At 47.5% G+C, this 15,000-nt stretch overlaps 1 protein-coding gene across 1 annotated transcript in view; it reads right to left on the minus strand.

The window, feature by feature from the left end:
* Positions 1–15,000, minus strand: part of abcb6b (ATP-binding cassette, sub-family B (MDR/TAP), member 6b) — a 100,789-nt gene that overhangs the window by 75,061 nt on the left and 10,728 nt on the right. Inside the window, exons 5-12 of the mRNA XM_062535026.1 lie at positions 11,428–11,549; positions 11,028–11,137; positions 10,806–10,871; positions 9,114–9,239; positions 8,184–8,260; positions 7,681–7,744; positions 3,488–3,573; positions 1,367–1,424 (exon numbers count right to left, since the gene is read on the minus strand). Of these exons, the coding sequence (XP_062391010.1) occupies positions 1,367–1,424; positions 3,488–3,573; positions 7,681–7,744; positions 8,184–8,260; positions 9,114–9,239; positions 10,806–10,871; positions 11,028–11,137; positions 11,428–11,549 (709 nt within the window). The remainder of the gene's footprint in view (positions 1–1,366; positions 1,425–3,487; positions 3,574–7,680; positions 7,745–8,183; positions 8,261–9,113; positions 9,240–10,805; positions 10,872–11,027; positions 11,138–11,427; positions 11,550–15,000) is intronic.

Raw genomic sequence — 15,000 nt, forward strand, 5'->3', positions numbered from 1 at the left:
GGAAAGAGAGGAGAGAGAGGGAGAGAGACAGAAAGGAAATAAGAGTGATTGAAGGCCGAGAAGAAAGGGCCGTGGTCTCACCACCACTGACATTACAGGGATTATGTGTGTGTGTGTGTGTGTGTGTGTGTGTGTGTGTGTGTGTGTGTGTGTGTGTGTTTTCACCCAGTCTCTGATGCTCAGATAGGAAACTAATTAACTATAGCCACACACAGCCTGGACAGGTGTTCCCTCACAACAGGTGATTTGTAGACCACCACTGCTAACTGCCTCAAATCCCCCACCCCCGCAACACACACACACACACACACACACACACACACACACACACACACACACACAGTTATTAGATTACGTTGCAAAGCTCATGTAGCAGCCCATGATCCAGGTGTTACAGGTGTAGCAGGTGTGTGTGTGTGTGTGTGTGTGTGTGTGTGTGTGTGTGTGTGTGTGTGTGTGTGTGTGTGTGTATGTGTGTGTGTGTGTGTGCCAGGTGATCTTTCCCTTTCCTTAAAGCCCCAATGTGTAGTGGGAAAGTCAATTAAGATCACTCAGCACCAGACCCTCTCTATATTGGGGAGTGTGTGTGTGTGTGTGTGTGTGTGTGTGTGTGTGTGTGCATGTACTGTATACAGTATATACATTATATCATGTTGTCATTCATGTTGGAACATGTCTGTATGGACCTTGCTGGTGCACTGGTACACAGTCATGTTGGAACAGGAAGTGGCCATCCCCAAACTTCCCACAAAGTTGTGAATATGGAATTGTCCAAAATATCTTGTTCATTGCCGAAGCATTCAGAGTTCCTTTCACTACTAAGGAACTAAGGGATCAAGCCCAGCTCGAAGATGGCCCCTTCCTGTTCCAACATGACTGTGCACCAGTGCACAATGCAAGGTCCATAAAGGCATGGATGACAAGAGTTTGGTGTGGATGAACACGACTGGCCTGCACAGAGCCCTGACCTCAACCCAATAGAACACGTTTGTGATGAATTAGAGCGGATACTGAGAGCCTGTCGCCTCGTCCAACATCAGTGTGTGACCTCACAAAGTCGCTTCTGGAAGAATGTTCAAAAACTCCCACTAAACCTTGATATGTGGAATGTCTTCCCAGAAGAGTTGCAAGGGGTGGACCGACGTCATAATAAACCCTATGGATTAAGGGTGGGATTTGACTTCATATGTTCATATGTTCATATGTGAATCAAGGCAGGTGAGCGAATACTGTGTATACACTGTACATACATGTGTGTGTGTGTGTGTGTGTGTGTATATGCATGTGTGTGTGTGTATACTGTGTGTGTGTGTGTGTGTGTGTGTGTGTGTGTGTGTGTGTAACCACTGAGAATCCCCAGACTCACCAGTGCCACGGTCTGCCCAGGCATCGCGGTGAACGAGACGTCATTCAGGATCTCCTTCCTGTGAACACGAGGCCAGATCAGAACTCACACACACACACACACACACACAGAGATCACAACCACTTAAGCCTCAGAGCTCAGCTCACCACGGGGACTGAACGCAGTCCGATAATTACCACCCTTTACACCGCACAACACACACATCACACACACAACACACACACACACACACACACACACACACAACACACACACATCACAACACGGCAGCACGCTTGATGCCACGCCGTTGCCTAGATGTGGTTACATCATATCCCCTTCCTGTGGTCAGACTGGGGTCTCACACAAAGGCTACCTGACAGACACGCAGAGACCTTTATTCCGAAACAGACAGCCTTACAATTAGAGACATTCTGAGATAATGACAGAAAAACACACATTTCATTCATTCAACAGATGAGAGATAAAATATAAGTGAGCATTAATTGTATAATTAAAAGGTGCAGAACCCATAATTATGGGTGAACATTAAAGTTGAATCGTTTTCTGTTTGACTGCAGATTGATCTCCACAGAAACACACAGACAGACAGACACACACACACACACACACACACACACACACACACACACGACTTGCATACAAGAATGTTAGAGAATGGGCTTGAAGACAGAGAATAAGCTTGAATTAGTGTGTGTGTGTGTGTGTGTGTGTGTGTGTGTGTGTGTGTGTGTGTGTGTCTATGTGTGTGTGTGTGTGTGTGTATCAAAGTTTTAAAGGTGCAGTATATACAATGTAGTGCCTTCTAGTGGTGAGCAAGCAGACTGCACCCGAAAGAATAGCCCTTTCCAAGCATCTAGGACTAGCTGCAGCAGTCATCCAGTGCCATAAACACACAAACGGACCTCTCTATCTCTATTGCCAGCAGTTTGGTTTGGCCCTTCTGGGCTACCGTAGAAACACTGTGGCAGACTCTCCGCTCCCCATGCTGACTCTAAGCAAGCGAAAACACAAGGATTCATAACAGCATGTACTGTAGTTAAGCACTAACAAGAACAACATTCGGAGTAAAATTCCTTGTTTGTTTACGCAAACCTGGCCAATAAAGCTGATTCTAATTCTGATTCTGATTCTGATTCTAATTCTGATTCTGATTCTGATTCTGATTCTGATTCTAATTCTGATTCTGATTCTGATGCTCTATATTCCGTCCGTATGGCCCACCCTAACTCCTCCATGCTGCCGCTGTAATGAGATGGGCAGCTAGTCTGGGCACTCTGGCGGGTGCGCTGGTGTGCATTGGTATGCCCAGCGGGCGTCCTCAGCGGTGAAGTGCTTCTGCCGTGTGTGTCCAGCCGTTTGGGATCTCTCATGACCCAGCGTAGACCCACTGACTGCCCTCGTTTCCCAGACTCACTTCCTGGCATTTCGGCAAGTATGGCTGTGTGTGTGTGTGTGTGTGTGTGTGTGTGTGTGTGTGTGTGTGTGTGTGTGTGTGTGTGTGTGTGTGTGTGTGTGTCTCTGTCTGTTATATGTGTGTGTGTGAGTGTGTGTGTGTGTGTGTCTCTGTCTGTTATGTGTGTGTGTGTGTGTGTGTGTGTGTGTGTGTGTGTGTGTGTGTATGTGAGCGCCCCGTCCCCCTCCCTAGTCAGTGGGCAGGGTGCCAAGTGCCTCTTTTCAGGGTGAATGCCAAAGAAAGCCCCACAGGTCCGGCTCTAAAGTCAGAGGCTGACTGAAGCATTGCATAACTACAAGAGTCCTGACTCGTGTGTGTGTGTGTGTGTGTGTGTGTGTGTGTGTGTGTGTGTGTGTGTGTGTGTGTGTGTGTGTGTGTGTGTGTCTGCGTGTGTGTGTTTGAATTGAGAATGGATGGCCATACTGCTTAGCTAAGATCAGCATGGAGGACAATACGACCGGTAAACGGGGGCTTATTTGCACTGCACTTCTTGTTGCTATAACAAATTGCTACATATTAGCTTTTGCTGTGCATTTCATGCTGTAGCTAACTCTTGATGGAGGTTACAGTATGTTAGCGAACACTGTGTGCTGTATGAAGGACTGTTCTATGTCTGGATGAATGTACTGTATGAATGGGTGTTCTACAGTTCTGGATGAACGTACCCTTCGACGTAGCTGAAGCAAACATTCTGGAACTCCACCTTTCCCTCGTGGAACTGTAGATCCCCAGCATTGACTTCATCCTTCACCTGCAGAGGAAACAGTCACACACACAGATGAGTGGAACCCCTAGGCTGCAGGTGCAATGAAGAAGCACACTACCATGAATGACGACCCCGCCCTCCTCACCTCCAAACATACACACACACACACACACACACACACACTCTGACATTCACTAACCAATGTCAACTTCACTTCTCTCGTGTACATTTCCCAGCCCTCATTCAGTTATTCCTTCCCCCAGACTCTCTCTCTCTCTGTGATTGGACAGTGGTGTCTAAACCAGATCTCCTCTGTGACTGTGGTGTTGGGGTCTAAACCAGATCTCTACTGTGGACTGTGGTGTTGGGGCCTAAACCAGGTCTCCTCTTCTGTGACTGAGGACTGTGGGGTTGGGGTCTAAACCAGATCTCCTCTGCGGACTGTGTTGTTGGGGCCTAAACCAGATCTCCTTCTCTGTGACTGTGGACTGTGATGTTGGGGCCTAAACCAGATCTCCTCTGTGACTGTGGACTGTGGTGTTGGGGCCTTAACCAGATCTCCTCTGTGGACTGTGGTGTTGGGGCCTTAACCAGATCTCCTCTGTGGACTGTGGTGTTGAGGTCTAAACCAGATCTCCTCCTCTGTGACTGCGGACTGTGGTGTTGAAGTCTAAACCAGATCTCTTCCTCTGTGGACTGTGGTGTTGAGGTCTAAACCAGATCTCCTCTGTGGACTGTGCTGTTGAGGTCTAAACCAGATCTCCTCTGTGGACTGTGGTGTTGAGGTCTAAACCAGATCTCTTCCTCTGTGACTGTGGTGTTGAGGTCTAAACCAGATCTCCTCTGTGACTGTGGTGTTGAAGTCTAAACCAGATCTCCTCTGTGACTGTGGTGTTGAAGTCTAAACCAGATCTCCTCTGTGGACTGTGGTGTTGAGGTCTAAACCAGGCCACACTAAAGGATCTAGAGGGGAGAACCTGCTGAACCATCTGAGAATATCACCCTCAGCAACCTGAAAGTCTCAGTAAAGTCTCTTTCTCCATGACCTGCAGTACTCCTTCACTCTTTTACATCACCCTTTCACACACCCCCCTCAAACACTAACCTACACACACACCACCCTTACACCATCCTTTCACCTTCCCTCCATAACCTACACACACCATCCTTTCATTCATTCAACCTGAAAGTCTCAGGGCCAGATGTACTAACGTTTTGCGCCCATTTCAGACGTAGCGTGCGCGTAAAAACATGGGGAGGATATGTATTAACAGGCCGCAATGAGAGAAACGCGCAGACTGCCTGCCGTGGGAGCTGAGAATGGCTATTTGCGCTTTTCCGTGTCATGCATATTAATTCCTGGGCGGATCAGCTGAAAATGGGTGTAACGCGCAAGTACAGGGGAGGAGAGGTGCTAATAGCGATTGATTAAGTATTCCGTCATATGTATGAAAACACCGCACGTCTATTTTGCGTTGAAAAACTTCCGCCTGCTAAAAGCAGGTGTAATCCAAATTGCGGTTGACTGCTTCTCTTCGAAAAACGTTTAGAGACAGCTGAATCAGTATTCAGAGCATCAGTTTTCTTCATTGTACTATGTCAAAGGCAACCTTAACTTTCGTTTGCCTCTGTAATATCGTATTGTCTCTTTCACGACATAGCCCTTCTCAATCTGTTAGACCAAGTATTAAGTCATAGCCCTGCCCTGGTCTACGTGTAGTAAATAGTTCAAGTTTTTTTAAAAGTGGATTAGTATAACTACTAGGCCTACTCTGTCTGTCGCTGCTCGTTGACATCTCTTTGTATCATGTATGATCGCTAAACGTTGACTCTTTTTAATGTTGCAATATTCAACTGCGCTTGTGGTTTAGCTTTGCACCCGCAATTGGCGTGTTACAGGGGGCGGGAACGGGCGGTGTTGGACGCAAATAACGTAGTGGAGTGACAGCTTAGTAAATTCCACGCAATATAGTAAAGCACAGCGTTCGCATTCTGCGCATACGAAAACTCGGTATTAGCGCTGTCTTAGTACATCTGGCCCTCAGTCTCTTTCTCCATGACCTACTTCTTCACATCACCCTTTCAACCCCCCCCCTCCCCCCCAACACTCACCTACACACACACACCACCCTTACACCATCCTTACACCTTCCCTCCATAACCTACACACACCATCCCTTTCATTCATTCACCCCCTTCCATCACCTATACACACACCACCCTTTCACACTCTCTTTTCTCTTCCGCTCTCTTCATCTTGACATCTCTTTCCCTCGCTCTTGCCTTCTCCCCTCATCTGTCTCTTCCCTTCTCTCTACTGCTGCCGGGAGGTTTTTGTGCGAGCAGCAGGAATATTAATGGTGGCGACCTTGAAGCCAGAGCGCAAGGTGACTGTGCCATTCTCACCCCATCAGTTATTCTTTTAATTCGTCCTTTCCTCTCTCAATCTCTCCCCTCCTCTGTATCTTAACCCTGTGCAGCAGTGTGTGTGTGAGAGTGTGTGAGAGAAAGAGAAAGAGAGAGAGAGAGAGAGAGAGAGAGAGAGAGAGAGAGAGTGTGTGTGTGTGTGTGTGTGTGTGTGTAAGGTCAGTGGATCTCTTGACTGAGTCTCCCACAAGCTTCTGCATTATCTCTCTCTCTCTCTCTCTCTCTCTCTCTCTCTCTCTCTCTCTCCCTCCCTCCTTCTCTTGCTCCCTCTCTCTCACTCTCTTCATCATTCTCTACACAAACACCCCGAAAGAAAACTCCACATCAAATAATGCCTTTGTGTGGCAGTTCTTGGGCAATTACCATATCAAGGGGATCTAAAGAGGCTTTGAATACTGAAACCTTTTGCTGTGTGTGTGTGTGTGTGTGTGTGTGTGTGTGTGTGTGTGTAACTGTAAGGTATGTGTATATGTATGTGGATGAGAGGCAGTGTGTGTGTGTGTGTGTGTGTGTGTGTGTGTGTGTGTGTCAGAGCATTGGGCATAGCAACCTTTTCCCACAGGGGGCTTAGTTCTAACTGACTTACACAAACACACACACACACACACACACACACACACACACACACACACACACTTGTGCCTCTTCATCCCAGGGCCAGAGCCCACGCCTCAGAAACAAACTCTCATTATTCCACTCAAGTGTTTCTGGTCTAATGATGTAACCGCTGAGTCTCAACCCCTCAGAGCACAGCCCTGATCAAGACCACAGTAGGGCCCCAGCCCTGACCAAGACCACAGTAGGGCCCCAGCCCTGATCTAGACCACAGTAGGGCCCCAGCCCTGATCAAGACCACAGTAGGGCCCAGCCCTGATCTAGACCACAGTAGGCCCCAGCCCTGATCTAGAACAGACCACAGTAGGCCCCAGCCCTGATCTAGACCACAGTAGGGCCCCAGTCCTGATCTAGACCACAGTAGGGCCCTAGCCCTGATATAGAACAGACCACAGTAGGGCCCCAGCCCTGATCTAGAACATAATACAGTGGGGCCCCAGCCCTGATCTAGACCACAGTAGGGCCCCAGCCCTGATCTAGAACAGACCACAGTAGGGCCCCAGCCCTGATCTAGAACAGACCACAGTAGGGCCCCAGCCCTGATCTAGACCACAGTAGGGCCCCAGCCCTGATCTAGACCACAGTAGGGCCCCAGCCCTGATCTAGAACAGACCACAGTAGGGCCCCAGCCCCAATCTAGAACATAATACAGTGGGGCCCCAGCCCTGATCTAGAACAGACCACAGTAGGGCCGCAGCCCTGATCTAGAACAAAATACAGTGGGGCCCCAGCCCTGATCTAGACCACAGTAGGGCCCCAGCCCTGATCTAGACCACAGTAGGGCCGCAGCCCTGATCTAGAACAAAATACAGTGGGGCCGCAGCCCTGATCAAGACCACAGTATGACCCAGCCCCAATCCAGAACACATTAGGGCCTAATCTAGACTTGTTCTGGGCCACATTAGGGCCTAATCATTAGGGGAGTCTTGAATTTCCCCTTGGGGATTAATAAAGTATCTATCTATCTATCTAATCTAGACTGGTTCTGGTCCACATTAGGGCCCGATCTAGACTGGTTCCACATTAGGACCTAATCTAGACAGTTTCTGGTTCCACATTAGGGCCCGATCTAGACCGTTTCTAGGTCAACTGGCAGCCGGGGACTCTCACCTCTCTGTCCTCCATGAGCAGCTCAAACATTTTCTCCATGTCAACAAAAGCACTCTGGATCATTCTACAGAGAGAGAGAGAGAGAGAAAGAGAGAGAATGAAAGAAGGGAGAGAGGAAAAGGAGAACAGGGACAGAGAAAAGGGGGGTGGGGAAGAGAGACGGTGAGAAAGCAAGAGAGGGTAAAATATGCACTCAGTTAGTTAGCAGAGGGGAGTGTGTGTGCGTAAAGCTGAGGCATTGAATCCTCAAACACCTGATGAGTAATAAAACGTTCACCTGGGACAGGTATCTGAGCTCCTTGCCTGCTGGAGCCTGCATACCTGGTGTAGGTGACCAGCCTACATACCTGCAGAAAGTGACCAGCCTGTATACCTGCAGCAGGTGCCCATTATGCATACCTGTAGTAGGTGGCCATTCTGCATACCTGCAACAGGTGCCCATTCTGCATACCTGTAGTAGGTGGCCATTCTGCATACCTGCAACAGGTGACCATTCTGCATACCTGTAGTAGGTGCCGAACCAGTTGAGAGGGGTGTAGAGCTGGATGATGTAGGTGCTGAACAGGACGTAGTCCCCCACCTGTAGGACAGACCACTCAGATGAGATTACAGAGCACTCAGGTGGGATTACAGACCACTCAGGTGGGATTACAGAGACATCAGCAGCGTCAACTGGGACATGTCAAAATGACTGCCCATATTAGGAGAGGAGAACATATTCACAAAGCATTCTATCTTACAAAGCAATTAGCCTATGAATAGAATACACTACGGATTGATGCAGTGTCTTTGCAACGATTCTGAAATAGTTGAAAAAGTCGCTTTGGCTAAAAAGCGTGAGCCAAAGGTAATGTAAGGAAATTAATCTGTATGAAGACATGTCTGCATAGAAGAGAAGCAATCTATTTTTTTTTTATTTACAATGAAACGTTACATTAGCTTACATGTTGACAATGAATGGTTTTGGTTGTTGTTAGTGGCCTATTGCATCCCTTAGAATGCACAATTATTTCCTTGTGATTGAGATCTCTTGTAAGTGATTTTCCATGTGTATTTCAAAACATTGCGATGCAGAATGCTACAAAAACCTGCTTACAGTTGTTAGCAAATACGTCTTAGTAAGTTAGGAGTCCTCTCGACTACTTCTAACCTAACCCAGACTTAGGTGCTACTTTTAGCGCTAAAACATGCTTTATGAATTAGTCTTTGTCAAACTAACTTAAAAAAAAAGTTAAAACTGACACGCAGTTTTAGGAGTTTTTTTCTAAACCTGCCAGTTAGGATTCGGGCCCAGATGTTTAGAGTTTAAAATCCCCCAACATGACGCTGCCCAGTTGATAAAGATCAGAAAGAGCGAGAGGAAACCACAGACATCTTACAATGACCTAGACTGGAGGAGACAGGATATTTAGCTCAGGGGCGGCAACGCGTACTTTGAAGGTATCCACGGTAACGAAATGGGCGCAGAGCAGTGATCCCGCCAGCAGTCCGGCCCCGATGATGAGATTCTGCACCTCGTTCAGCAGTGCCAGGGAGGAACTGCTCCTCCACTCACAAGCCTGCACAGGAACACAACACACACCAGTTACACGCCTGCACAGGAACACAACACACACCAGTTACACGCCTGCACAGGAACACAACACACACCAGTTACACGCCTGCACAGGAACACAACACACACCAGTCACAAGCCTGCACAGGAACACAACACACACCAGTTACACGCCTGCACAGGAACAAAACACACACACGAGGCAAAGAGAGGAGGAACACAACACACACCAGTCACAAGCCTGCACAGGAACACAACACACACCAGTCACACGCCTGCAGAGGAACACAACACACACCAGTCACAAGCCTGCACAGGAACACAACACACACCAGTTACCTGCCTGCATAGGAACACAACACACACCAGTCACACGCCTGCGCAGGAACACAACACACACCAGTCACACGCCTGCACAGGAACACAACACACTCCAGTTTACACGCCTGCGCAGGAACACAACACACACCAGTCACTTGAGAGCAGGAACACAACACACACCAGTCACACGCCTGCACAGGAACACAACACACACCAGTCACACGCCTGCACAGGAACACAACACACACCAGTCACACGCCTGCACAGGAACACAACACACACCAGTCACACGCCTGCATAGGAACACAACACACACCAGTCACATGAGGCAAGGAACACAACACACACCAGTCACACAAGGCAAGGAACACAACACACACCAGTCACACAAGGCAAGGAACACAACACACACCAGTTACACGAGGTAAGGACAACAGGAACACAACACACACCAGTCACACGAGGCAATGAGAGCAGGAACACAACACACACCAGTCACATGCCTGCATAGGAACACAACACACACCAGTCACACAAGGCAATGAACACACCACACACCAGTCACACGAGGCAATGAGAGCAGGAACACAACACACACCAGTCACACAAGCCAAGGAACACACCACACACCAGTCACACAAGGCAATGAGAGCAGGGTCAATTGTGGTAAGCTAAGCTAACGGTGTCATATTGGGTTATCCTCTTATCTACACCAAACACCATTCAGACTAGGCAAAGAGAGCAGGTCTTATCCAACTCTGAGACAGCAAATAAGCAAATCATTTCTTTAAGATGTTGGCGTGCTCCTTTAAAGCAGCGGCAGCGAGGGATTGTGTATTAATGTGCATCTTCAAGTTGTCTTCACATTTCTCCATCAGGTGACCGAAATAAGTGCTACTAGCATAGAAAACAAACTCTTGGAAGTGAATTAGGGTGTAAACAAAGCATAGCGCTTACTTGATACTCCAGGAAGTGAATTAGAGTTCAAATAAAGCATAGCGCTTACTTGGTACTTCAGGAAGTGAATTAGAGTACAAATAAAGCATAGTGCTTACTTGGTACTCCAGGAAGTGAATTAGAGTACAAATAAAGCATAGCGCTTACCTGGTACTCCAGGAAGTGAATTAGAGTACAAATAAAGCATAGCGCTTACCTGGTAATTCAGGAAGTGAATTATAGTACAAATAAAGCATAGCGCTTACTATAGTCCAGGAAGTGAATTAGAGTGTAAATAAAGCATAGTGCTTACCTGGTACTTCAGGATGGCCTCCTCAAAACATTTCACTTCATATTTCTCTGAGTTGTAGTACTTGACCTGTAGAGACAAGGCAAAATGCGGATGTTAATACACAAACCAGAGATACTAAAGGAACATAATGACTTGAGAGTGTATGTGTGTGTGTGTGTGTGTGTGTGTGTGTGTCTGTATATATGTGTGTGTGTGTGTGTGTGTGTGTGTGTGTGTGTGTACCGTCTCAAAGTTGAGCAGTGAGTCCACAGCCCTGGACTTGGCGATGTTGTCCTGCGTGTTCATCTCTCGCCGGTACTTGGTCCGCCACTCGGTGATGATGATGGTGAGAGCTGCGGAGGGACAGACGAAGATGAAGATGAAGATGAAGATGTATAGCTAGATGTTCATTAGATGTACATTTCTAAATGTGATATACTTTCTAAAAGTCTAAACATGATATACTGTGCGTGTGTGTACCTGTGTGAGTGAGTGAGTGAGTGAGTGAGTGAGTGTGTGTGTGTACATGTATGTATGTATGTATGCATGTATGTGTGTAACTGTGTGTACATGTATGTATGTATGTATGTATGTGTGTGTCTGTGCATGTGTGTGTGTGTGTGTGTGTGTGTGTGTGACTCACTGAGGTAGAGGATCATGCAGATGAGGACGATAAGGCCGAACCAGGCGTTGAAGTAGGAGACAAAGTAGATGATGGCGATGACTATGTCTGCGATAGTGGGTACGATGCTGAACACAATGTATCTGTAGGGTGGAGAGGCAATAGTGGGTATGATGCTGAACACAATGTATCTGCAGGGTGGAGAGGCAATAGTGGGTATGATGCTGAACACAATGTATCTGCAGGGTGGAGAGGCAATAGTGGGTATGATGCTGAACACAATGTATCTGCAGGGTGGAGAGGCAATAGTGGGTATGATGCTGAACACAATGTATCTGCAGGGTGGAGAGGCAATAGTGGGTATGATGCTGAACACAATGTATCTGCAGGGTGGAGAGGCAATAGTGGGTATGATGCTGAACACAATGTATCTGTAGGGTGGAGAGGCAATAGTGGGTATGATGCTGAACACAATGTATCTGCAGGGTGGAGAGGCAATAGTGGGTACGATGCTGAACACAATGGGTGCCTCTCAACATGTCTCCTCGATCCTCGATGCTCGATCCTCGAGGGGCGTTCCCACTGATCTATAACTAACACTGGATAGACTATCCCATTGTTTCCCCCCCATCATTCTTTATGTAGATCAGTGAGGATCGAGGCATCGAGGAGCGAGGGAGGACGTATAAACGCTGCATGAAATGCACCCAATGTATCTGTAGGGTGGAGAGGCAATAGTGGGTATGATGCTGAACACAATGTATCTGTAGGGTGGAGAGGCAATAGTGGGTAATATGCTGAACACAATGTATCTGTAGGGTGGAGAGGGAATAGTGGGTATGATGCTGAACACAATGTATCTGCAGGATGGAGAGGGAATAGTGGGTAATATGCTGAACACAATGTATCTGCAGGGTGGGGAGGCAATAGTGGGTTTGATGCTGAACACAATGTAGCTGTTGGGTGGAGAGGGAAGAGAACGGAATGTGTGGATCATAAGACATTACTCCCGATAAGGAACAGAAAGAGAAGAAGACTAGGCTGGGTGAACCCTGCCTGAACTTCCGGCGAATTTGGATTTCGCTCGGCAGCTGGCTGGAAACCTGCACATCTATCTCCCCTGTTCCCTGCCAGAACCTTTGGCTCCAATCAGGAACTAGCTTATCCAAAAGATGCACCGGATCATTGGCCTGATTGGTTAGATAGATAGATACTTTATTGATCCCCAAGGGGAAATTCAAGATGGTTGGAGGTTGAATGGTTGAAGGACTATCCAAGCGTACAGAGTCATTTGAACGATGCTCATTGATCACGCCTCTTGTTCAGTAGAAACAAAGCACAGCCTCCCCATTCTAATGTTCAATCTTAAAAGATTGAGCTGAGTATGGTGATAGCCAGACTAGAGGAAGACCTGGAGAGGGACCATTCTAGGAATGTATACTGTATGTAGGAATATCTTTATGGTTATGGTTATGGGATTTGGCAGACTCTTTTGTCCAAAGCGACATACAAATAACAATACAATAGTTGAATTTCACAGTAAACAATTGAAAAAGTTGGTGAGACTACATTAAGGAGAATAGCAATTTAACAACGTTGCCCAATTTTTCCCAGATTCGTTAAGAAGCTCTTAAGTTCTAAGAACTTTTTAGGAGCGCTCTAAGAACGCTCCTAAGAAGTTTTTAGCACTTAAGTCTTATGTCAATTCAATAAATAGCCTAATGAAAATAAACAAATAGTTGGTCCTATAAGCCAAAGTGAGAGATTTAAATGTAATCCTGGCCACTATAGGGAGCCGGTGGAGAGCCTTTAGGAGAGGAGTTCCATGTGTCCTCTTTGGCTGATTGAAGACCAGACGTGCTGCAGCATTCTGAATCGACTGTAATTATCTTACAATTCTACAAAAGGTAGGCCAGCTGGCATGTACAAGACATTGTGTGGAATCTTGTGTCAGATAAGGTCTGATTTTCCTAATGTTGTAAAACATCTGTGGAAATTGGTCGAGTTGGACATGAGTTGCCTCTGCAGTACCTAATCAGACATCACTCTGGAATGTCCATGTAAGGATAGTGTATGTTACCGATTTACATTCCTGTGTGCATATGTGCGTGTGTGTGTGTGGATGTGTGTGTGTGTGTTGGGGGGGTTTGCATTGTGGGATAAAGCATGTGAGGAATTCAGATGGGTTTCAAGGTTTCGTGGTGCATCCTGTGAGTCAAACAAGGTCAGAACTTTGTTAACAGCCTCGGAATACTGGACCAGCACCAGGACACCCAGATAACAGTGGGCTCCGCAGAGGTTCCGGAACCTCCGCTCGGGCAAAATTCTGTTACCGACAACGACGGAACACTGGAATAGAACCAAGAACCCCCGATAACAAGAGGACTCCAGAACAGTCACAGGCACTGATTTACGAGGACTTTTCTTTCCTCTGTATTCCATACGGAACATGATAAGGTCGACTGAACCAACATTCCTGTTCCTTGTGTGGCAGAAGTGGAAGTAAACAGGACTGATAGGAGTCGGCTGAGGGGCAGAGGGAGGGAGAGGGGGATGAAAAGGAAAGGGGGAGAAAGGCTGAGCGATCGATAAAGACATGACTAACAAACAGAGACAGCATGAGTCACACAACGCGCCCAAGTGCAGAGTACAGAGGATACCACAAAAGAGGGAGGGAGACAGAGAGAGAGAGAGAGAGAGAGAGAGAGAGAGAGAGAGAGAGAGAGAGACAGACATGTGGAAAGAGAAGCGCGAAAAAAACAGAAAGAAAGAAAGAGAGAGAGAGAGAGAGAGAGAGGGAGAGAGAGACATGTGGAAAGAGAAGAGCAAAATAAACAGAAAGGAAGAAAGATCAAGAGAGAGAGACCTTGAATGAGGCCTAAATCCGATCTTGAAATATGGAATTGTGAAATTGTGAAATATGGAATTGTGCATGAAATCTGTAAAGAGAGGTAGGGAAGAGAGGGGGATAGAAGGACAGGTGTAAAGAGAGGTAGAGGAAAGAGGGGAGAGGGGCAGGTATTAAGAGAGGTAGGGAAGAGAGGGTCAGATGTAAGACAGGTAGAGGAGACAGGAGAGAGGGACAGGTGTAAGACAGGAGGGGGAGAGAGGGGAGAGGGACAGGTGTAAGACAGGAAGGGGGAGAGGGACAGGTGTAAGACAGGTGTAAGACAGGAAGGAGAGAGAGGGGAGAGGGACAGGTGTAAGACAGGAGGGGGAGAGAGGGGAGAGGGACAGGTGTAAGACAGGAAGGGGGAGAGGGACAGGTGTAAGACAGGTGTAAGACAGGAAGGAGAGAGAGGGGAGAGGGACAGGTGTAAGACAGGAGGGGGAGAGAGGGGAGAGGGACAGGTGTAAGACAGGAGGGGGAGACAGGGGAGAGGGACAGGTGTAAGACAGGAGGGGGAGACGGGGGAGAGGGACAGGTGTAAGACAGGAAGGGGGAGAGGGACAGGTGTAAGACAGGTGTAAGACAGGAAGGAGAGAGAGGGGAGAGGGACAGGTGTAAGACAGGAAGGGGAGAGAGGGGAGAGGGAAAGTGTAAGACAGGAGGGGGAGAGAGGGGAGAGGGACCGGTGTAAGACAGGTGTAAGA

The sequence above is a fragment of the Sardina pilchardus genome, chromosome 4 (assembly GCF_963854185.1).
Source record: "Sardina pilchardus chromosome 4, fSarPil1.1, whole genome shotgun sequence".
NCBI classification, from domain to species: Eukaryota; Metazoa; Chordata; class Actinopteri; order Clupeiformes; family Clupeidae; genus Sardina; species Sardina pilchardus.